Consider the following 22,581-nt stretch of genomic DNA (forward strand, 5'->3'; position numbering starts at 1 on the left):
CAGTAGCTCTGATCTGATCTGAACATCAACGAACTGCAGCACGGAGTCATATTGAAGGTGTAGCAGGAGACGGTTTTTCATTCAGCTGGAAAAGTGCTGACTGGCAGCCGAGAGTATGATCAGGCTACTTTTAGCTTTGCCTGCAGACTGGGAACCTTGTGCCTGCAGAGAGAGAGTTTGCAGGGGGGAGGGGTGTACATGAGAGAGTGTGCGTGTGTGCGGATACACAAGGGAGAACAACCAATATACTGGTTTGTGGCTGGGGCCCAGGTCTTTGAACTCTCTTTTGTTCAAAGCTGCAGACATCTGTCTAGACTCCAAATATCGCCTTTCCACAACTGGCTGTTCTTCACTCGTCAGCTGGTATATAAAGTCAGACGCCGGGGCAGGCAGTCGATGTTTCAGGGCGTTTTTAACAGGATTGCCAAAAGTGTTACAAAAGAGGCAGTAAAATGTCAACTTAGAAGATAAGAAATGTTTTGTACATGGTCATTTATATCTACAGCATGTGCATGAAGACTAGCCTTGATTCAGTGTAAAACACTTAATTAGCATTGAGGTGTCTTTCTGCATCCATTTCTACTTGCATAGTTAAAGGAATAAGTCACAGCAAAATCAAAATTCAGTCATTATCTTCTCACTATTGTTTCATGATTCATGCTAATGAGGCCAGCTGTTGCATGCATGCTCTACTTTGATAATTGAATAATCATTGTAGTCATTTTTCAAGGAAAAATGACTCATTTGCTGGTTCCAGCATCTCAGATGTGAGGATTTGATGCATTTCTTTGTCATACGTGTTTGTAAACTGAATATCTTTGGATTTCGGACTTTTGATCCAACAAAACAAGACATCAGCATGAGCTCTGCAAAATTAAAACAGGCAACTTGCAATATTTTCTGACATTTCATAGACAAAATTATTACCGTATCTCCTCAAATACTGGCTGGGGCCTTTATTTACCTCCACTGCAGAGAGTACCAGGCCTTTATTGGAAGCAGGCTTATATTAGAGAGAGGCCTTTATTTATTTGTTGCTGCCGTCATTATAATTAAAATATGCGCCGTTATCCCCGTATTAAACGATATCACGTCTCTTCAGTCCCTCTCCCCTCTCTATGACGGTCGGTTAGAGGGCTGTGCATGCACTTGGAGAACTGGAGTTACATCCAGGTAACTACTATTTATACTTAGCTGGCATGCACATTGTATAACAGGCACGAGGAGTTTATCCACCCTTGTTTTTTCCCTGGCCTGTTTTGGGGCCGGCTCCCAGCCATTATCTGAGATCTGGCTTTTAATTGACTACAGTCTTTTATTTGAGGAAATACAGTAATCAAAAAAATAATAAGCAAATTAATCGATAATGAAATAATTGTTAGTTCCAGCCCAGTATTCTAATACAATGTCTATTATCATTTTTCTTTATTGATGCTAACTCACTGTGTTTTTTAATAGTCCTACAAACCTCAAAAGGATGGGTTGAAAATGACTAACTTGTCTTTTTGGGTTGAACTAAATGAAAGGCTTTGGATGTGGAAAAAGCATGATCCTTTCCTACCTCTCATCACCTCGTGTCAGTCAAGTCTAAAATGCAGCCGGCAATACTTTAAGCCCTAAAGCAGTTTATTTTAGCGGTGCTTTATTACAAAAGCTGCCCCCAGCGTGAAAAGCTTCTGATAACTCACTGAAGGGACCACACATACTGCACTGTACAGCTGACAGGACTGACTCTTCTTTTAGCTTTTAATGGATGTCGTTTGTATTCGTCAGCAGCAAAATTTAAGAGTTTTCTTGGGGTGTGAGCTGCAGTGTAGTAGCAGTCTAAGACACACACACAGTTTTTCATCTCAGAGTGTTGATGTTAATGGCACTGAGTCATAATGGATAATGAAGTGCATGTGTGCGGGTGGGTTTGTGCGTGTAAGGTATAGCACAGCAGCAGGGCTGTGCTGCTCTGTGCAGTAGGTGGTCCTGGTTGCTGTGTGTGTGTGTGTGTGTGTGTTTGTGTGTGTGTGTGTATTGTGATAGGGTGGGCTCTAATGAGGTGGTCTATTTCTGATCCTTGGAGGTAGCTTTTTTTGCAAGGCTCCTGCATGTACATGGTAATGCTTATGCCACACACTCACACACACATCAATGGCCTCCCATAGAGTTTCAGTCAGACCGGTGGTGCTGGTAGTAGCTGGCATCACATCACAGGAGCCGCACAGTTTGACTGGGGTGACTCAGTTGGGATGGGTTGCCTGCGAAAATCATTTCTGAGTGCCGGTGGGATTTAAGACCTACGTTTTCACATGCTTGGTTTGGCGCCAGAGAGTAGAAGACTATTAATTCTGTCTTTTTTCCATCTCAAATTACAGCTGTGGAGGTTTCTGTGATGCCTTGTTCATCCCACTGGGAAAATTCTCTTTTTTTCGCTGTGCTCAGTGGCCTTTTGGGGATGTTAGAGATTCAGGCTCAGCTACAGATGAGCTTTCTTTTGTTTTCTGTGTCTTGCTCAAGGGCACTTTCCTGAATCCATGCAGCTGCTAACAGCCAATAGGGTGCAGTTTGTCTGCCCTGGTTTTATTTGCATCTCTGTTCTAGGATTAAGAATCCTGTTCCCTTTTTTCCTGGCAGCAAACATTTCTGGTGAAAATTAATCGATATTTACACTGTCAGCTGAGATAGCAGAGTTCAATTCAAGTCATGGATTATTAGCTCTTAAGTTTCTGCAGGTATGGTCTTCAAGAGGAAGGAGTTCTCCAAGTATAACTTTCATGGCAGCCCTGTCGTGTCTTTTTCTCGTGTGACGGCTGTTTGCATTTCTCATGTTATGTCTTTTTTTCATTGTTGTACTTATTCTTCAATTGGATACCCATTAGCTTCCACAAAGGGGTCACTAGTCTTCCTGGGGTCCACACAAAAACAACAATAATAAAAACAAACGATAATTAAAATCACACTGTATCAGTAAACTAAAAAAGGCAAAACAAGCCAAATATAAAGATCAGAAAATAAGTGAAATGACTCTACATATGAAACAATAAACAATAGTAACCTACAATAAAAACAAAAACACAGTCAAACAAACAAAAAAACAAACAAAGGTTCCAAAGCAGCAAAAACCACAATAACATCTATATGAGATTCATCAATTTTTGATTTAGTAACTTTTTAAAAGAATCTACTTTTGGTCTGTCTGATGTTGAAGGGGAGCAGATTCCAAGCAGAAGCAGCTCTATAAACAGTTCTCATCATATGATTTGTTTGTGGACTTGGCACCACCAGATGACCAGTGCTCACTTGACATGTATTATACCCATGAAAAAAACAGTATATACTAGTTTTTCACAAAAGAAGTGTGGTGTATTATTCCAAATAACATTTTACATGAATAACAGAAGACAAGATTTTAATTTAGCCTCAACAGTTAGCCATGATAATTGTTTATGCATCTCATGAAGGGTTAATCTGGCTGCTTTGTTCTGTGCAAGATTTAGATTTTTCTCAGCAGCATTTGACCAAATAAGTGGGTGGTACTTCAGGAGTGACAAAACAAGTTACTGAACAACATTAATCATAACGGAAGATGCAACACATACAGAACATTTCTTTGAAACTGCAATGTCCTTTCCAATCGTGGAAAGAATGTGATCAATCTGATCAGACCAAGACAATAAATTATCTGATTTAACACCCAGTAATTTGGTCTTAGTGACCTGCTCAACCGGTATCCCATCTATAAAGAGATTCAGTGCATAGGCGTTAGCAGCAACATTCCTATTACTGAATACAATACATTTATTTTTGGCGATGTTTAGGACTCATTTGTTCATTCTCACCCATTTCGTAATGCTATGCAACTAGACATGTAGATTCTCTCTCAGCCCCACTGAAGTTGGTGACACACAGAACAAAGTTGAGTCATCAACATACGTAACTACATCTGCATTTTTAACAACAGTTGGTAAATCATTTCTCAAGATTGGAAATAAGAGTGGACCCAAGCAAGTCGCTTGTGGAACACCGCAAGATATTTTTTTGCTGTCAGAAACACTGCAATTGAAAAATACTTGCTGTGTTCTGCCAGAGAGGTAACGCTTCATCAAAGCAAGAGCTAAGGGTGAAAAATCATAACATTTGAGCTTTGCAATAAGAATAATGTAGTCAATGACATCAAAAGCTGCAGTAAAATCCAGTCTCAACTAGTTTCCTGTCATCCATATTATGTTAACCATTGATCAGTCATGTGTATTAATGCAGTGCTAGTAGAGTGCCATGGTCTATAAGCATGCTGTGCTTTTGTAAGTAATCCATTTCTAAATAATTTAACATTGATCAGCAGCTTCTGCATCGTGTTTGCATATTGCACAATTTATAAACTATGCAATCTGGTTTTCATTGATAGCGTCGGGAGGTCACAGTTTTTATCAGGCAAGAGTACATTACCTGCACAGAAAAGCATCTGAAGCAAGAATACAAAAGAAGTTGTTGACTAAGCTTTGTGCTAGTTGAAGGATTGCCACGGAAGATTTATTGAAATGATTGCCAGGCTACTTCCCTGGTTTGATTATTGCCAGGGACCTTTGTTGCATGTCATACCCAATTTTCTCTCTCCCCTTGTTTCCTGTCTGCCTCTTCACTTCCCACTATCCAATAAAGGCAAAAATGCCACAAAAAAAAAAATCTTGAAACGATCACCAGTTAGCTGAGAAAGAAGTCATGGAGTTAATTATTGTTATAAACGACTGACCTTGTCACTGAAGTGATTACTTAAGTGATACTTAGCCAGAAATCTACTGTATATTTTGAGTCTGAAACACAACCTTTGTAGACTTAAAGGGGATGTATCATGCACTTTTCCTGGTCTATATTTATATTCCGGGGCTTTAATGCTACTAATTTGCATGGTTTACAGTTCAAAAAACTCCTTATTTGTCTTATACTGGCCCTTTATGCAGCTCCTCAGTTCAGCCTCTGTCTGAAACAAGCCGTTTTAGCTCCTGTCTCTTTAAGGCCCCCCCCCCCAGTGAGCCCACTCTGTTTTGATTGGCCAGCTCCCGGAAGCTGCCTCTCTGCAGACCTCTGGCGGCTCCAGAGTCTCCGAAATATGCAAGCGGACAATGCAAACAACCCGTTGAACAAACTTAGCAATAAATGCTACGGAATATATGGCCATTAGTGGGCATGTGCGAACAATCTGATGTCATCATGAGGAGGAAGTAGAGGCAACTTTGAGTTTCAAGTTTTGAAACTTGACCATGTTTAACGCAGACATCTGACATCAAAACCTTATTACAATAATAGAAAATTACAAAGCTTGGATTCACAATGACTACAATCTTTTTCAGTGGTGAATTGTGTTTTAAGGGTTGAAAAAGTATCAAAATGTCCTTTTTACATGAAGCTTTTAAACTATTGTTGCAGCATAATGAAAATGAAGTCATTGCCTAATAACTTCACTGAATTTTGACAGAGAACCAACTATATGGCACTCAGCCTGCATAAGTTCGTTCTAAAGACCTCCATCAGACTAAAGATGAATGCCCTCACTCATCATGTATGGATGAAAGGATTTTTTTTTGCCCTCTTCACCTGTCGTGCCTCGCCTTTATGACTAAGCTGAGAATGTTTCCTCTGGATGATTGTTCACGTTGCATTGTACTGTTCACCCTTTCATGTCTCACTCATGTTATCAATAACATTTGAGCTCTTTGAGCAATTTCTGGCTTTGTTTCCTTTGGAATGATTCCTTATCTTTAGTTGGATTTAAAACTCTTTAATCAGTCACTCCCAAGTAAAAGTCAGAAAATGGAGATTTTCCTTCCCTTCCCTTCCCATTTCCGCCTTTTGCCTGTATTCCTCCTACAATCTTTGTTCATGAAACAAAAGAGCCATACAAGCCAGCTACAGCATCAGAAACTACTGTGGAGGGACTACATCCTGAAGGGCAAAAGGTCTAACAAAACACAGTCCAGCATGTTGTGGTTTGCTATAAAAAGAGGGCTTTAGGGCTGTTTATGGCTACAGTGAGTTCATGCATGTTGCACATTTACATGTAGCCGCCTCATTTACTTCTCCTATTATGCTGTTTATTTACAGCTACTGTGACTGAAGCTGGATTACAAAGCACTTATAACTTGCATGTACTTTTGCAAAACTGGAGCATGCAAGGAAACATGCTGACAATATGCAGATGGAAGAATATGGATATTTAATAGCTACAACATGAATCAGACAACATCAATTTTTTTTTTATTTTCTTTTTTTAAGGAAATGAACCCTTAGTTTCTTTTGTGGATTTCACAAGAAATTTCTGAGAAACCATACTTGAAGCTTCCTGTTCCCTACTGAGAAACATTTTGGTTAAAGAGAGGTGTGTCACAAGAACATCTTTGTGTGTTTTTTTTGCAGTATGTTAAATAAAACGGTGTGTTTTTGTGTGAGAAACAGACAAGTGGCCATAAAAGGAAGAGAGCGCAGGGGAGAGACACTGGAGCCAGAGCTCCCACATGGATTGTAGGATGTGTCCAGGCTTGTTCCCATCCAGTCTGTAAATGATTTGCAGGAAGTGGAATCATTATTCCAACCCAGACATTGGCCCCTTGGTCACATACACATTTCAACACTGAAATCTTTACAATGTTGTACCTTTTCGTTTCTATAAAGATATCCTGCAGTGTCAGATTGTCATAGTTTAGCACCTATCAGATTGTGCACACACAATGTGAACAATGTGGCATTATAATGTCATGTCTGGCAGCAGCAGTACTTCACTGCTTTGATGCTTGCAAGAGTGACTCTGTGCTGAACCTCTATAAACAAAAGAGGGGAAAAAACCGCTCAAAATGCACTGGAACTTTTCACCACATGTTTGCACTTCCTAAAAGCATTTAAACAAATGATTTCGCATGTTGGTGCAGAGCCAAATGAAATGAAATGTTTATGATGCCACTTCTGGGAACAACCCTGCAGAAGAAGAGGAAGTATGGAAGAGGAGTTGTTGACCCATTTTAAACCAACTGTGTTGTGCTGCTTCTGCGTGACCAGCTGTGTGATTTACAACATTCATCTGCTGCACATGCAATCCAATCATTGACAAACTGACTTAATATTAATACAACACTCTCTCTGCTGGCCCATGTTCCTTCTTTTTTATTATATTTACTTTTTTTAATCTAGTATGCAAAATGAGTTGCAAATAACTCTACAGTGTTCTTCATAGTGCTGGAAACAACTGTGGCTTTTCCTTCTTCATCACTGTGGTGCACTCCCAATTTGATAAGATCACAATTGTTTTTATTGTCTGTTCATTATATTGTTGCATGACTGTCACCAACTTGAATTGGGTGATAATTTTGAGGAGAGTTGAAGCTTCAGCCAATGAACCTCTCCACTCACATTTGCTGTCATCTCTCCTCTGTAGCTGTCCATTAAAGACACAAAAAAATGCAAAATGAGAAATAAACTGTTGCATCATTGTAAATGAGTTTTAGCCTTATTATACCTTTGCTTAACATGTAAAAACAATATTAATGCCTCACTCCTGATGCATTTTGTCTTCAGTGTTACTCAAGCTTTCCCCTGTTGTTCTTCATTGCAGTGTTGATTGCCCAGGATGTCTTCGAAAGCTCACAATTCCAATAACATCGCCCATGCCCGACGGACGGTGCAGCAGCTGAGGATAGAGGCGAGCATTGAGAGGATAAAGGTACAGTGCAACAAAAAAAACAAACCCTCAACAACACAAAAAAACCCTAATTTTTCTCCAGCTGTTAACCATTTAATTGGCGAGAGCATCCTCGCTAAACCTCCCTGTGTCTTTGTCATCCAACGGTTCTTTAGGTATCCAAGGCCTCCGCGGACCTTATGAACTACTGCAGCGAACACGCCAGGAACGATCCTCTCCTTATGGGCATCCCCGCTTCAGACAATCCCTTCAAGGACAAAAAACCCTGCAATATATTGTAGTGGATGCCACTTAGCCTTTATGTGTTTTATTTTTGCTTATTAATGTCGCTGTATTCTTTTTGTTGGGAGGAGCGAGGGGTGGACTGTGATCGTATCATTACCATGTGTTCACCTGTTCTGTTAACAATTCACCAATTCATCCACGATGTTCCACAAAAACAGCTTTTTGTAAAGAGCAAAGAAAGTGTTGTGTGTGTGGCTGCCTGTATTCACTGCAACTGTTCTCCTCTGTGCCGCTGGTCAGTTTGAGCTCTGACCACTAACAAGACTTTGGCTGCATGAGTTGCGATGGTGTCAGGTACATTATGTCGCTTAAATAATTGACTACAAATACTGTTCTCTGAATATTTTAACAGCGCTTGCACTCCTCGGTAATGGATTCGATCCTTCATCTGTATTTTATCTCTATTGGGCAGCAACTGTTATTATCTCTCTGTTTTGCCACAAGTGGATTCATACAGCCAAAGTTTCCCTTTCGCTCCTTTACAGCAGATCAGTTTTAAGATAGGTAGTAACTGCTCTTGGGACTGTAACATCTGGTGATAAAATATTCTGCAAACCACCACTTACAGGTCCACGACAATCCACATCCCATTTAATCCATCCATGATACAGTGTTGTCTTTAGCTGATTTAATGAATCGTCATGTTGAATTAAGATTCCAAGATCATCTCTGCTCAGATTTTAAGCCGACGGGACAAAATGATCCCAGCGCTGTGACACTTTTGGAAATGGAGTGAATGAAGCTAAAATGCAAAATGCTTTATCAGTCCTCCTGGGCACTATTTGCACTCTTGAAGTCAACAGTGTAACATTAAAGCAGTGCAGAAGTTATATTTTTGTTACTGTAAGTGTCAGCTGACATTTGGTGCAAGGCAACACTGTGTAAAGAAGATATTTAAAAGCCAAACCAATGATACAGCATTTCAAAACATCAAAATATGTGTCTGAATGGGACCATTTTAGCCATTCCTTCTAAAAAAAAAAAAAAAAAAAAAAAATTCTGTGGTACGCTATTCTTATGACGCTGCTATCACTGAAGCACGTCAGCCAGCTAACAGGAGCAAGTGTTACGTAACACTGTGAGCCACGCCCACTTGCTCATCACAACAAGTGTCTTAGTCAAGCGAACGCGCACATCGTTGTCTTAAAGTGTTTTTGGCATGTCGTAGGTACAGGTACAAATGGTAGTGTGCATTGATGATGAAACCAATCTCCCAAGATTGCTCTCTTTTTTTTTTTTTCACTTTAAACTCTAACATTTGTGTCGGTGGAGGTCTTCAATCTTCAGTCTAACATGTCCTGCATGTTGTGATTCGCTGGGGGAACGTATCTGCTATGGTAAATTTAACAAAAACAGAATAGATAGTATAAATTAAAATTTCTTACACTCTAAAGCCTTACTTATGTTTGCCTTGTATTATGAAGAACACTCTTACTGGGAGGACTTTCTTTAAAACAACAAAAAAAAGATGTTTCTATCAAATGTTTTTATCTGCGGGATGAAAGTGATTTGTAACAATATTGTGCCATCGTTTTTGTCTACACGTGTCTCTTGTAAAACATGTTAAATCGTGTTTGACTTGCCTGGTGCTCCGCTTTTCAGCAGTTTTGGTATTGTTGCCTTCTCCAAAGGGTACTTTCAGGTCTTCAAATCAGCAAGATCTAGTGTTATTATCCAAGTGTATTTTTTTATGATTGTCTCTTAACAGTCAATTCTTCTTACTTGCAATAAATCATTCCTGTATGCCTCTTAAGGAAAAGCTGAGATTACCACTGCCATGTCATAATTTCTGTCCATTCAGCAACTCCGTAACGGCCTTATTGTACCACTGATAGATTAATTTAACTGTCAAAATCTGCATTTTGATAAATGTCTTTATTAATATACCAACCTTTGTATGAAGACTTAACTAAGATTAATTAAGTGAAGCATTCCTACAGTACAATACTGTACTAATATCTCAATAAAGATGTGTTGTGCTGCACAGTGAGAAGATTTGAGCTTGTCTTGATACTTTTTACCCGTTCTTATGCTTGTATTGTTCAGATGGACCCTGCCAAGAGATCTACCCACACTGTATCTGGGGCCATTTCCTCTCATTAGCCCAGCAATTATATATATCTGACTCAGGAGAGGAGAGACCTCAGGCCTCTCACCATGGCTGTCAGAAACCAGAGAACACAAGAGAGCTAAATATAGAATGTACCAAACCCTGATTTCCGCTCTTGGAGAGAGGTCTATTTTGGGAAAATGTGTGCTTAGCCTGAGAGTCTGTTTTCGTTCTCTGTTGGTGGCCACTTGGGTCTGTCTGACCTTGTTTCTGGCCAGCTGGTGGATAAACAGCTTGTTCAATTATTCAGTTGCACACAATGGGAAGATCACACAGGAATAATACTTGTTGTCACCTATTGTAACAAGTGTAGAAATACTGCATTGGATATGACAGCTCTCACACATAAAGCAGGCTAATGATGAAATAACATTGACACCTATTATTTATTGTTAAGGATTGTTTAAATTATAAATAGGCATTTCTATTCTCAGTTTCTCACGTATTGTGCACTGAAAGATCAGATGTCGCTGCAGGAAAAACCAGGTGCATTAGCATTGTGTAGACTGAACGAACACCTTCGCTGAATACCAAAGATGGAACGCACGGTGAAACAAAACCATAATGCACGCTTTAAAATCTCAGCGCACACCTGCCATGCACACAAATGACACAGACTGGATATTCTCTGTAAGCATGAATGCCCCTGCAGGCCTGAAGCATGTCGCCCACCAGAGCACAGACTGTGCAGTAATCCCAGTTTGTCATTGTGCAGCTATGTGAGAATCAGAGGGGCATATGGCCAGCGGCTGGCTGGCAGGCCGGCTCACTGACCATGTGCCTCACTATGAAAATCTGGCCTGGCAGTTACAGTGTCAGTGTGTTGGAATGTGCTGATGTGGGGGAGAGGAAGGGGAGGGAGGGAGGGAGGGAGGGAGGACCGGAGGGTGAGGGTGTGGGCTGACGAAGCGGACTGCAGTGGCACCTCTGTTCCTCTGGTAGGCCCAGCTGCTTAGAGAAATACACAAAACAGATACTTGATTAAATTTAACTCCATGTAAATGCTTTTGGCGGTGACAACAACCCAAATGATTTCCAGTGGGCGGTTGTGTTCAAATAGTTACCATATTAGTACATTATTCATCCAAAACCAGCAGTGGCAAGCAAACTGAAGTACTGTAGCGAAGTACAATTTTGAGACACTTGTACTTTACTTCAGTATATCCAATTTATAGTACTTTATACTTCTACTCCAGAACATCGCAGAAAGAAATATTGTACCTCTTACTGCACTACAGTTCAAAACATACAATCAACGTATAAAATATGATACATTGTTATAGATTAAAGGCCCCTACATGCCCACACAGGAGTTTTCAAATATGCTGATTAGATGTATTCAGGTTGGAGTTGTGTAAAACTTTGCCGTGTACTAACTTGTCCCACAGCAAAACTAACAGGAGAGCTCCTGAAGTCCTGAAAAACTTTTTTTTCATTGTTCCACAAGATAATAACTTGTGAGCATTAAATAAATAAAAATACAATTATTTGTGACCTTGGAGGCCCCAAACTTACACTCTGAAAGGTGCCATTCTGTGTAATGAGTACTTCCATTTTTGATACTTTAATTACATTTACTAGAATTGTGACTTTTTGCGGGACTTTTACTTGTAACAGAGTATTTCTACATTGTGGTATTGCTACTTTTACTTAAGGACCTAAATATTCTTCCCACCTCTGCAATTCATAATTGTGCAACTATGACTTGCAAACATAAAGGGGCAATCCACCCTAAAATGAACATTACACTACATTTCTACAATGATGTACTGTTCTGTTTTAAATAGTGAATGTAATTAGTGAATATTTAGATTTTACTGTGATTTTGGGATGGCTACATTCAAATTAACCGTATTTGGGAGGAATATCTCAATCAATAGGTCCATTAATCCACACAGTTAAAGGACCAACACTAAAATGTATCACCTGATAACTTCATTTGTTCATGTCTTGACGCACATTTTTCCAGTTTAGAAAACCATTGCCACCTTATCAAACCAAAATTATCAGAATAGCACAGTCTGACTTCTATGTCAGTGCTGAATTTCCCCTTTATTTTGCAATCGTTATATCTTAAACTGATGTTTTCCTTTTCCTTTCAACCCAGAAGATTGCACAGATTTCTATATGTTCTTAATCTTTGGCACAATGAGGGACTTTAACACAGTTCCTTGTACATTATACCACAGACTTAGGTTATGCAATACATTCCCAGTTTGCACCATATACTGTATAACAATTCAAAGTGCAAATCAAATTTTACTCTACTTTTACAAACACACAGATAAAGCTGCATCTGAACTCTGACCTACAATACAGCGCAGCCACAAGGCATCAATGCAAACCTCAACCTATTTTGGACTGACTTCACTGGAAGGCAAAAGTGGCATTACAGCACTTACATCTTAAAATAACCTTTTCCCTTCGATCACAACAATGCCACATTACATCAGTCAGCGTCACACCCTGCAGTCACACGCCAGAAAACCTTTCACACACTGCCAACTGAAACCACGAGGCCGGAGACACTTTATAGGGCAGACGGACACGTGGACACAGGTGTCACTCCTAGCTGGTTAGAGGAAATTGTAATAATTTTCAGATTGTGACAGAACGTACCAGTGTTTATTTACACAACTGTAAATCCTTAATGCTTTGTCATTACACAGACTTCATCAGTCAGGTGCTGCCTGTGTGTTACATGAGGTTACACATGTTGACCTCACATAGCTTTAAGTGCATTTACTTGTCTAAGTTCACTTATCATTTTTTATTTCTATAGTGGGGGCTTCTGGGTAGTGTAGTGAATAGGGAGACAAAGTGTCACTGTAGGTAGTACATGCTTAATTTCTACCAGGCTGTGCAGTGATAATCTACCCATTCATCCATCCATCTTTTCTTCCTTATACCTGTTTATCCTGTTCAGGGTTTAGCTTTTCTAGTTCACCTATCCTGCAGGGATTGTGGGAGGAAACATGCAAACACACAAATAAATAGCGATGTTACTCAAGTAAACTATGTCAAATGACGACAGTGGTAGAGTAAAAATAAATGGTGCAATATTGTATAATCATTTTTTACCACGGATGTTATCTGCCAGATTTTTATAAAGGATTTTTGTTTTGTAATATGAAATATTGTCACATGATGCCTCTCACATGAAAAGCTGAACTGGATTGTGCAACCGAAGGACAGCCTTTGCCTTCACTCACTTCTCCTGATCGTGACTCTGCACTTTCAGAGGGGATTGCCTGCCTTCAATCATCCTAGTGACATCACCGACATTCAACACCAGAGAGAGATCACCTGTGTGTGGGTGCGTCAGCCTGCGTGTGTGTGTTTGACACAGTTGGAAAAGGAAAGGAGCGGGGGAGTGGAAGGTGCAGTTTAGACCGGCTCTTGCACAACAGATTGCATGCCACTGCGTCCTTTACAAAATTTTCCAAGTTGTTCCAGTCATGTGCTCTGCAGTGAGACACCACATACTCAGGTCCCGAGGGCAGCAGCATAAATAGCATGAAAACACCTGATGTAACCTCACTGTATGAATGTGACTTACATGATGCACACGTAACTGTTCTGTAATGAATATTCTGTGTATGGACATATCTGAAATATAGATACTGTGTCCATATTCCCCCTTTCACTGTGCAGCATGTGTGCAGCTGTCACATGCTCTTTTCTAGGAAGTCAGCTGGTGAAAACGCAAACTAAACTGCCCGACAAATTGCAGAGAATTGGTGAAAAGGGAAACAGTTTGGATGAATGAACATGGTCCTGCTGACCGAGGCAGAAGCCTGTGCAGAGAGAGCGCTGAGGATTATTGTTCTCTTCAGCTCAGGGATGGCACCGAGGCCACAGAGGCCAACATGACCCCTGTGATCCGCACGTGACTCCTCTTTACAACTGCTTGCTAAAGGTCAGAATTCAGTTCGGCTCTGCTAAATTTCCAGAAATGAGAAACGAAAACGCGTGTAGTTCTGGCTCCAAAAATACTTTTTTTTTTTTTTTATTGACAGCAATACATGTGTGTGTTTTGCATTCAGACTTTGCAAGTAGTTAAAGGTAAAAAAATTGAAACATAAATACACTTAAATATCATTAGAAATAACTTAAATTGTAACAAAAGAACAATTTTTACTTGTGGCAAAAAACCAGCTGGCATAGGAAACACTAAATACACACAATGTCTTCACTGGATGTCTAGCCCTTCCCTTTTTAAATTATGACAATAGCAACGTCAACATTAACAATTGAAATCAAATAAGTGAAATTGCAAAGGTCCAGTGTTTCAACAAGTGCTTTGTTTCTGCAGAGAGGCCGAGGCCTTGGTCCACTCAACAGCTCCATTCTCTGGTTTTCTCCCCACTTTTCTGACTCGTCACAGAGGCTTCACCCAACAAACACATGATATTATCCTTCTGTACAGTGTCCAGCTTCACATTAAAAAGCAAACATGCTTTTTTTTTTTTTTTTTAAAACAAATGTCCACCTCAAGACGGTACAAGTGCCTCGCCATCTCATCTTGGTTGCCAAAACTGACAGACGCAACTGCAAACAGTCCAGTCCAAGTGGAAATCCACCCCCACCCCTGCTTTTTTTTCTCTTTTTAATACATCCCATGTAGACGGCGGGGTCTTTTTTTTTCCTCCATATTTTTCTTTCCCCATCAGCAGTGCTTTGGAATTTGATCTCTGGGTGGTAATGTGTCCATTCCTGTGCAGATACAAGTCCTTTCACAGGTTTTCGCTGCAAAAACTTCATCGCTCGGGCAGGTTGATGATGGGTACCCACTGGTCCATACATCGGCTCTCTCTGCAGAAGCAATTCACTTTGCTCAAAGCAGGGTCCTTCCAAGATGAGGAATGTGGGCTCTGGAAATATAAATAGAAAGAGGATAAATGACTAAAATGCAGAGATACCAGTTAATTTGGTTGGTACTGCACTAATCTGAAACAGTTCCTGCTTGTGTGCAAATACAAGGTACTGAAATTCCTCAGAAGTCATATGAGGGAGGAGTCATGCACATGTTTACCAAATGCACAAGAACAAGTACTGGCAAGTTCTCCCTTGAATAAGAGTTTCACTCATGTACACATGCCTCGACATCTCGTGTAAAATCACAACAAAACAACATTCATGTAGCCATATAAACATGTGGATTTATAAGAACAGATACTTACAGTGACAAGCACACAATGTAGGTCCATAGGTTCACCCCCGCTCTGTTTTCCACCTCCTCCTCCACCCAGTATTTCTGCCAGGCGCCGGGTGTTGTTGACTCTCAGGATGTTGATGTCATTCTCACAGCAGAAGGCCTGAATGAGCGTAAAGTGGATCTGCAGGGCCACATCTTTCACATCTTCGTCATCGGTAGCCAGGATGCACAAAACCACATTATCAGGGTCTCTGAAGAGGAGAGAAAAAGACAATAGAGGCTCTTACTTTTCTAACAAAGCATGGTATAAGTCATGCTGGACATAATTAAATCTGACAAAAGTTTACACACACATATGTATATAAAAGGATGTTTTAACTCTGCAAGAGATCTCCAACAGCAGCCAGTAGCTCTGTGATATAATAACCTTGTACTTACACATTGAGGGATTTGGCTGCCTCGTAGACCCCAACTGTAATGCAGCCCTGAGGTAACGCAGAGGTGAGGACTTCTTCCAAAGCTTTCGCCACTGAATCCATTCTGCAACACAGAGTCAAACAACTGACCGTTAACGACGTTACAACGGAGCCTCATAAAGTTTTCACCGTCCTTTTTTTAAGCTAACGTTAGCTGGACTACAAGCTAACCAGCTGGCATCGTCTCACACACACACAACTGACAGACATGCACAGGTTAGTTTCGCCACGTAAAACGTCAACTGTCATAAGTTCTGCGGTTAAAATCTCTCTGACAGCTGAAGGAAAGTAAAGAAGCGTATTTAGGACTGACATGTCAAGTAGTCATATACTTTTTGTTCACCTAAAGCCAGCGTGCAGCGCTGAGTAAACGTTAGCTAACTTACCGAAAAGTGGACAGACAAAGCTGCATTGTAATATCTGCAGTTAACAGTTAGCTGTTAAGACACTGTACAGTTATTAGTTACACTACAAATTGCTTTGAAATTACTTAAATCGTGCATTAGTCTGATTATTGCATGTAATGTTGCAGCACAGACACAATAGTAACGTTGTGCTGGCGATAATGTAAAAATGCATTAGTTATAGTTGAAATATTAGAAAAAAGAGTTATCATAATAATGCATGTAGTTACCTTTCTTGAGAATAATCCCCACTTAGTTCCTCAAATGTCATGTTGTACATAAAATCCAAATCCACTTTAGAGCAAATAGTGCAGTACTGTTACGTTATCCTGGTATCTTCTCGACCTAACATGCACTTTATCTGTCGTCCACTGTGCTGCAACTGAAAGATAAATCTGGCAGCTTCACATTAAACCCGTCTGGGACAATGAGAGTCAGGAGGACATTTACATAGCGCTCATCATTGGTTCTATGCTAATTTCTCCTGTAGACTCTTGACCGGGATTGGACGGACACACAGCAACAGGCGTGTCTGTCTCCAACCGGGTTACTACCGTAACTGCAGCTGTTTGCTGGCCTCTGACGTTTGGACAAATATAAAATCAGTTCATTAGCCTGCAACACTCCTCTGCCACGTTATAATAACATGTACACAACTGTGGCTAACGCTGAATATCCCCAAACTTAAAACTCAAACACCCTCATCACCTTAGCTTATTAAGCTCACAGTGAGCTGAAAATAAACTTCAAACTACACTGAAATATATTATAGACATATGAAAATATATTTTTGCTCACTGTATTAATCTCTTCATCCCTTTAATAATATAATATAGAGAATAACTTGTTTGCAGGACTCACCCTCGCTGCTGCGCAGGACAGGACAGGGCAGGTTTCTGGGTGACTGCATGGCAACGGGACGCTGCTGGAGGAAAACTGGCCGCTGATTGGTCCGCTGCGGAGCGTGCGAAAACCTACCGAAACCCCGCGCGAGATCCAAAGGACTGGCGCGAGAAAGACTGGCGCGTGGAGCGAACCACTATAAATACCACACCTGCATCATTCATGATGGTTAGTATCACCCCTGGCTACGACGTTTTACACTACATATTCTTTACTATCTTTTATTTATTGCTATTTTACATAAATTATAAGCAATTACGTTTTTTAAATTTACTGTATTGAATGTTCTTGAATTGAATATATATATATGAATATGTCCAGAGCTGGGGTCACCTGGGGCATGGAAACACTTCCTGATTTTGTCTGGTCCATAATAAATCCAGCCTCAAAGATTAACATGAATAAGAAAAACTTATGTTAGAAAACAAAACATAAACAGTAACTATAAAGTGTATTGAGACAAAAATAGTCACAAATAAGGAGTAAAAGAGAGTTATAATAAAGAATTAGATATGAAAATTGCATGTGATGCAATTAAATTGGGGTAGCATCTTAGAGTATATATATATTTTTAAAAATAGTTATTTGCAATATGTCTGTGTCTGGACAACTAGTTTCTAAGAAGCCTATCATGGCAGACCCCTTACACAGTAATCATCTAATCAATGCTATCTGATTTTGCTATATGACTTTGCAGATTCATAAAGTTTGTAATCTGTTTCCGAAATCTTTTTTTCACTTGAAGCTATAGTTTTGTTGTAACTCAGTCAGTGACACTTCGTACAATTGTAAAGAGTAACTTCAACAACACTGCTCAGTGTTTGATTTTATTTTAATTTCCTGGTCACTGTGAATGTCAGTTTTCAGTATGCTTCAAATCTGGTAACATCTGGATGATGAGGACTTGATCAGAGCTACAACTAATGCTTATTTTCTAACACAAATTTTCCAAATCAATTAATCCGATGATTATTTTCTTGATAAGTCAATTAATTGTTTCATCTGTGATATGTCAGAAAAAAGTGAAGAATTTCCATCACAGTTTCCTAAAGCCAAAGGTGATGTTTTTAAACATCTGGTCTTATCTGCCCAAACTGTCCAAAGCTCAAAGAAAAATGACATAAACGATAAATTGATTATCAATATAGTTGCAGATTAAACAATTAATGGATTAATGGATTCATTGTTACAGGTCTAGAAAAGACAGATTTATAGAAGACCATTCAGACTCTCTAATACAAAGAAATGACATATACGGAAGTGAAAGGACGTCCTGCTATGGATGTTATGGGATGTTATGCTGCCACTTGGTGGCTGCAGTGAAAACTCGCTGAGAAAAAGCTTGGCTGCACACTCAAAAACAGTTTATTAATAATGCATTGTGCCGAGCATTGAACATGACAGATATTCCCACTTTGTGCTAAATGTTCATATTTTGAGCCCCAAGACACTCCGGGAGAACCTGACTGAGGATGTTAGCTGACTCATTGCAATCCTTCAGATCACTTTCACAGATGTGCTTTCTTCATCAGATTTGAATTACATATTAACCATATTAACTACCTTAATATGGTTTTTACTCTGTGGTTGTGTACATTTTATAGACTTTCTATCTCAACCAGATTTTTTTTTACAGATCTACGTCATGGTGGCAGATGATGAAAGAGAATAAAAGATGATTCCATCTATTCTTCCTGCAGGTGTCAGCCCTGGTACACAACATACATGCACCACATGAGTTCTTTACTCCAATTTCTGCCTACTTATTGAACCCTTTTTGTATAATTATCTAATTCTTTAGATTTTATCACATGTGAACCTGCATTCAGTCTTTGCATCCATCACCACAAGATATTAAACTTATGTTCAGCTTATTTGATTTACATTGAATCAGCACATTTGATACCTGGCTGCTGCATTTACTTGCCACGTCTTTCCTTACAGTTGCTGTCACTTCATTTGCAGCTATTCCAGCATCAAAATGGTAATTTCTGTGTTTTAAAGGTCATACAGAGTCCGGGCAGTTAAGTGGGCAGCTACAAGCTCATATGCAATAGAATTTCTTCAGTGAAACAAACGAAGGACAAAGCTAATGCTCCTTGAAAAAGAAGAGTCAGATCTAAACTAGACCAAAGAAGGAACATGCAGCATTTATTTGGAAAGTTCTGGTCAGTCAGTGCTACAGACTTGTAGAAGATAAGGACATACAAGTCAGGACAGCTGGTAAGATAAAGGTTGATTGATGATGGTTTGAGGGGAAATTTGTTCCCAAAGTATAAACACTGCACCTCGAGGAAAACAGATATATATCCTCACAAAGACATACATAAAAATATATTTAGATTAATGTGCATACACATACACATACTGTACATGAATATATAATGTAAACCAATGAGCTAACACATGGGCAAAAAAATAAATAATCATGTATGGTACAAAATAACAAGAAGACCCAACAGTGTAATGCATCACAATCAACTCCCATTGGAGTAAATACAAAACAGTGATGTGAGAAACTACTGCTTTTTATAATGTAGTGAAGCCACCTCCTTACATTTATACCCGAATGGCCCATTTTTTTCTCAAACCTTTAAATTTGTACCAGATTTACACAGATTTTTAATACTACAATGCATCAAATAAGTAGAACTTACTGCTGATGCAAAAATGACATACAGCTTAAACCACCCATGAATTATAACATTACTCAAAATGTTGAAAGTGCACTTTCTCTCTCTAATTACAAGCATGCAACACAAATATGAAATATACAAAAAATATGCCATGTGTTGTCTCACACAGCATCACCTGTGTCGTCACATCTCAGTGTTTGTATTTTCATTCGGGCATTGCCATCAAAAACCACACCATCAAAACTGGACTTTCATTCACTTTTAAAGCACACAACTCGGTTTGTGACTGTTTCAAGCCTGCAAAACTTGTTGATGCACTGATCTGGTCTGCTGGAGAGCCTGATACTTTCAGCCTCTGTCAGGAAGGAGGGAAAACAGAAATGAGGATTTATTCATCAGATTTAAATGTATATCTTACACATTATTACACTGTGTGCACTATGATGCATCCATTCAGTCTTAAAATTAATAATTCATAATTATAATTTTAAAAAAATTACATATGTATTTCACAAGTATTCATATAAACATTTTAATTTATACCAGTTTGGTCATGTGGTTACAGCAATCACAACTGGAAGTAACTATTCGTCAAAGAAAACATTCATGAAGTTATTTTATGCACCTGTGCTCTTTCTGCATCACGTGCTGCAGCTGGATGCTTCAGGCAGGCTCTCTTTATAGACTGCAATTTTAAAGGGTATCTTGATTGAGAGATGTTCATATAAAGAGGTGATTTTTGAAAAAGTAATAGTTGAGTGTGATGTAATTGAGTGATCAACTTAGAGTAAGCTGTCAGTTAATATACACTGTAATTCATATTTTAAGCCAGAGTTACGTATTGCAACCCTGTCCCCAGAGGTTACACCTCATAAATTAAGAATGATTTTATTACTAACTCTCATCTGACTGTCCACTCCAAGCAAGATAATCACTTGGGTCTGCAATTAATCAATAGATTAGTTAGTGATGCTCCTTATAATTAGCTGCCAAGATTGGCTCCTATAATGCTGCTGATTCATCTATCTGCAGGTATTTGAATTGATTATGGTTGTAATTCTAAAACTTTGCATGCTCTTAAGCTTATTTCTGTGAATAAGTATGATAGGTTTATTATATTTGCTGTGTAGTAAGCCATCCTCTTTATCATTTTGCCAAACCATCTCACAGGAAAATAATAAAATCAAATACAATAAAATCAACAACTTAAAGCTATGAATACAGTCCAAAAACTGTTGCACGGACCTTTTTGTATACAGAGAATAAAGCTGGGTAAACTGTTAAACAGACAAAATGAAGAAAGAGTCTCTGCAAGCAGGAGGATATGCATTGTTAAAAGTCGTGAAGACAGCACAAGATATTGTAGATATTAAGTACATAACAAATGAAGAGAAACTTAAGTTTTCCATACTTGTAGCAATTGTTCTTATACTTGTAACTTCCTAAAACTCGTAAACATCCTACACAAAGAGAATATGAGGCTAACATCTGGCTGCCAGCATCCTTTCACACCTAAAACACCCACAAACCCACAAACACACAGTTGTTTATAGCTGACATATTTCATTTCAATTTTGCTGATAATTTTGTTTTTTTTTCCTTCAATTTTTCTTTATCTTAGTTTATCTGTATATTCTCATCAGTCATGCTCAGCTTTGTCACTGAACAATAGAATGTTGTTTAACCAGATACAAGGCAAAGTTTGTCATTATAAATCCAATAGTCATCAACATGTTAGGCGAACGTGGTGAAATACACTAGAAATATACCAGTTCGGACAATGAAAACTCCACCTGCTTTTTCAGTCCCCAGGGTTCAAAGTGAGGTGAGGTGAGGTGAATACATCATTGATTTAGGATGGGATAGACTTCTCAATTTACTTAGAACTGAATGAATGCCAAACATTTAATGGATGGGTTATTAAAACAGCCAAGAGCCCAATTGAACATTAAAACAGGGTTTTCTTGCTGTAATCATTCCTCCTGTTCATACTTGACATCAAAGCAGCTTTCAGACCAATATTAGCTCCACATGAAAAAATGCAGCCCTCTCATTCATTTCAATGGGGACAGTGCATTGATGCAGCGTGTACTGTTTACCTCGCAGTCGTTGCAACGAAAGACAAAGTAGTTGCCACAGTGATAACTTTCCAGAGTAGTAAACTCCTGTCTGTGAGTATTACAAACTGCTTTGCAGTGTTTTGGCATCTGATAAGCCTTTGAATACAAGTGAATAAGTGAATATCTTTCAGTTACAGTCTTTTTTAGTGATAAAGTCCCTCTTTTTCGTACTAGCTCAACAGGGAAACATTGTCCGAGGGAACAAAGAGAAGGAATGTTATACTAAAAAGAAAACAACTTCGGAAGATATCCACTTGATTTAACTAATTTGGACTGCTGGAACATCATATTAGCTATAGATAAACTTTTAAGTACATTTTTGAACAAAGCGAGGACTTTGGATTTTGGCCCCCATCACTTACATTGAAAGCACATTTAAAGGGGATCTTTTAATGGCCAGTATTAACAGGAGGAATGATTTCAGTGTTCATATGGGCACCTAACTGTTGTTTTAAGACACACCTGAAAAACTGTGAACCCGTCCTTTAAGTGTTTCGGTTTGTTATTCTCTGTTAATTACTGAATCACATGCATGTTAAAATACAAGACAGTTTCTTTTCCAGTTTGAGATGAGCAGCACAAGGATTGTATTTACTCATCTGTGTTGGTCACATCCTGTTGGTTTACAAGCCCTTGACCAGATTTTGTCAAGTTACAGAAAATTAGAGACAAAGACAAATCTTAAACATTGTGAATTAAAATTATATTCAAGTCTTGTAACACAGACAAGGACAATGACAATAAAATAAAATGAAAAAAAAAAAAAAAATACAGTTGCTAAATACTAGGGATGTGCAGAGGGCCCAGTATTTGC

General features: G+C 39.0%; 2 protein-coding genes across 4 annotated transcripts in view; one reads left to right on the plus strand and one right to left on the minus strand.

Moving 5' to 3' along the window:
• Positions 1 to 9,955, plus strand: part of gng12a (guanine nucleotide binding protein (G protein), gamma 12a) — a 28,802-nt gene extending 18,847 nt beyond the window's left edge. The window contains exons 2-3 of the mRNA XM_042429924.1: positions 7,589 to 7,696; positions 7,831 to 9,955. Coding sequence (XP_042285858.1) covers positions 7,604 to 7,696; positions 7,831 to 7,956 — 219 coding nt within the window. The 5' untranslated portion in view covers positions 7,589 to 7,603 and the 3' untranslated portion in view covers positions 7,957 to 9,955. The remainder of the gene's footprint in view (positions 1 to 7,588; positions 7,697 to 7,830) is intronic.
• Positions 9,956 to 14,182: 4,227 nt separating this feature from the next.
• Positions 14,183 to 17,053, minus strand: gadd45aa (growth arrest and DNA-damage-inducible, alpha, a). Of its 3 annotated transcripts, XM_042427466.1 has the most exons (5): positions 16,970 to 17,035; positions 16,339 to 16,490; positions 15,667 to 15,768; positions 15,254 to 15,479; positions 14,183 to 14,944 (listed from the first exon to the last, which is right to left on the minus strand). In XM_042427466.1, exons 2-5 carry the CDS (start codon positions 16,386 to 16,388, stop codon positions 14,831 to 14,833), a joined length of 492 nt encoding a protein of 163 aa, XP_042283400.1. In that variant the 5' UTR covers positions 16,389 to 16,490; positions 16,970 to 17,035; the 3' UTR covers positions 14,183 to 14,830. The 3 variants fall into 3 exon arrangements, with proteins under 3 accessions (XP_042283400.1, XP_042283401.1, XP_042283398.1); XM_042427467.1 differs by lacking the exon at positions 16,339 to 16,490 and having other exon boundaries at positions 16,970 to 17,053; XM_042427464.1 differs by lacking the exon at positions 16,970 to 17,035 and having other exon boundaries at positions 16,339 to 16,701.
• Positions 17,054 to 22,581: the final 5,528 nt, after the last annotated feature.

This window comes from Thunnus maccoyii, chromosome 12, assembly GCF_910596095.1.
Source record: "Thunnus maccoyii chromosome 12, fThuMac1.1, whole genome shotgun sequence".
NCBI classification, from domain to species: Eukaryota; Metazoa; Chordata; class Actinopteri; order Scombriformes; family Scombridae; genus Thunnus; species Thunnus maccoyii.

Coding starts and splice junctions, on each gene's coding strand:
- gadd45aa (XM_042427466.1), bottom strand. CDS start 16,388: ATGTACAACATGACATTTGAGGAACTAAGTGGGGATTATTCTCAAGAA. Junction 15,769..16,338: donor GGGGATTATTCTCAAGAAAG/GTAACTACATGC, acceptor TCTGTGTTGCAG/AATGGATTCAGTGGCGAAAG. Junction 14,945..15,253: donor TACATTGTGTGCTTGTCACT/GTAAGTATCTGT, acceptor TTATATTTCCAG/AGCCCACATTCCTCATCTTG.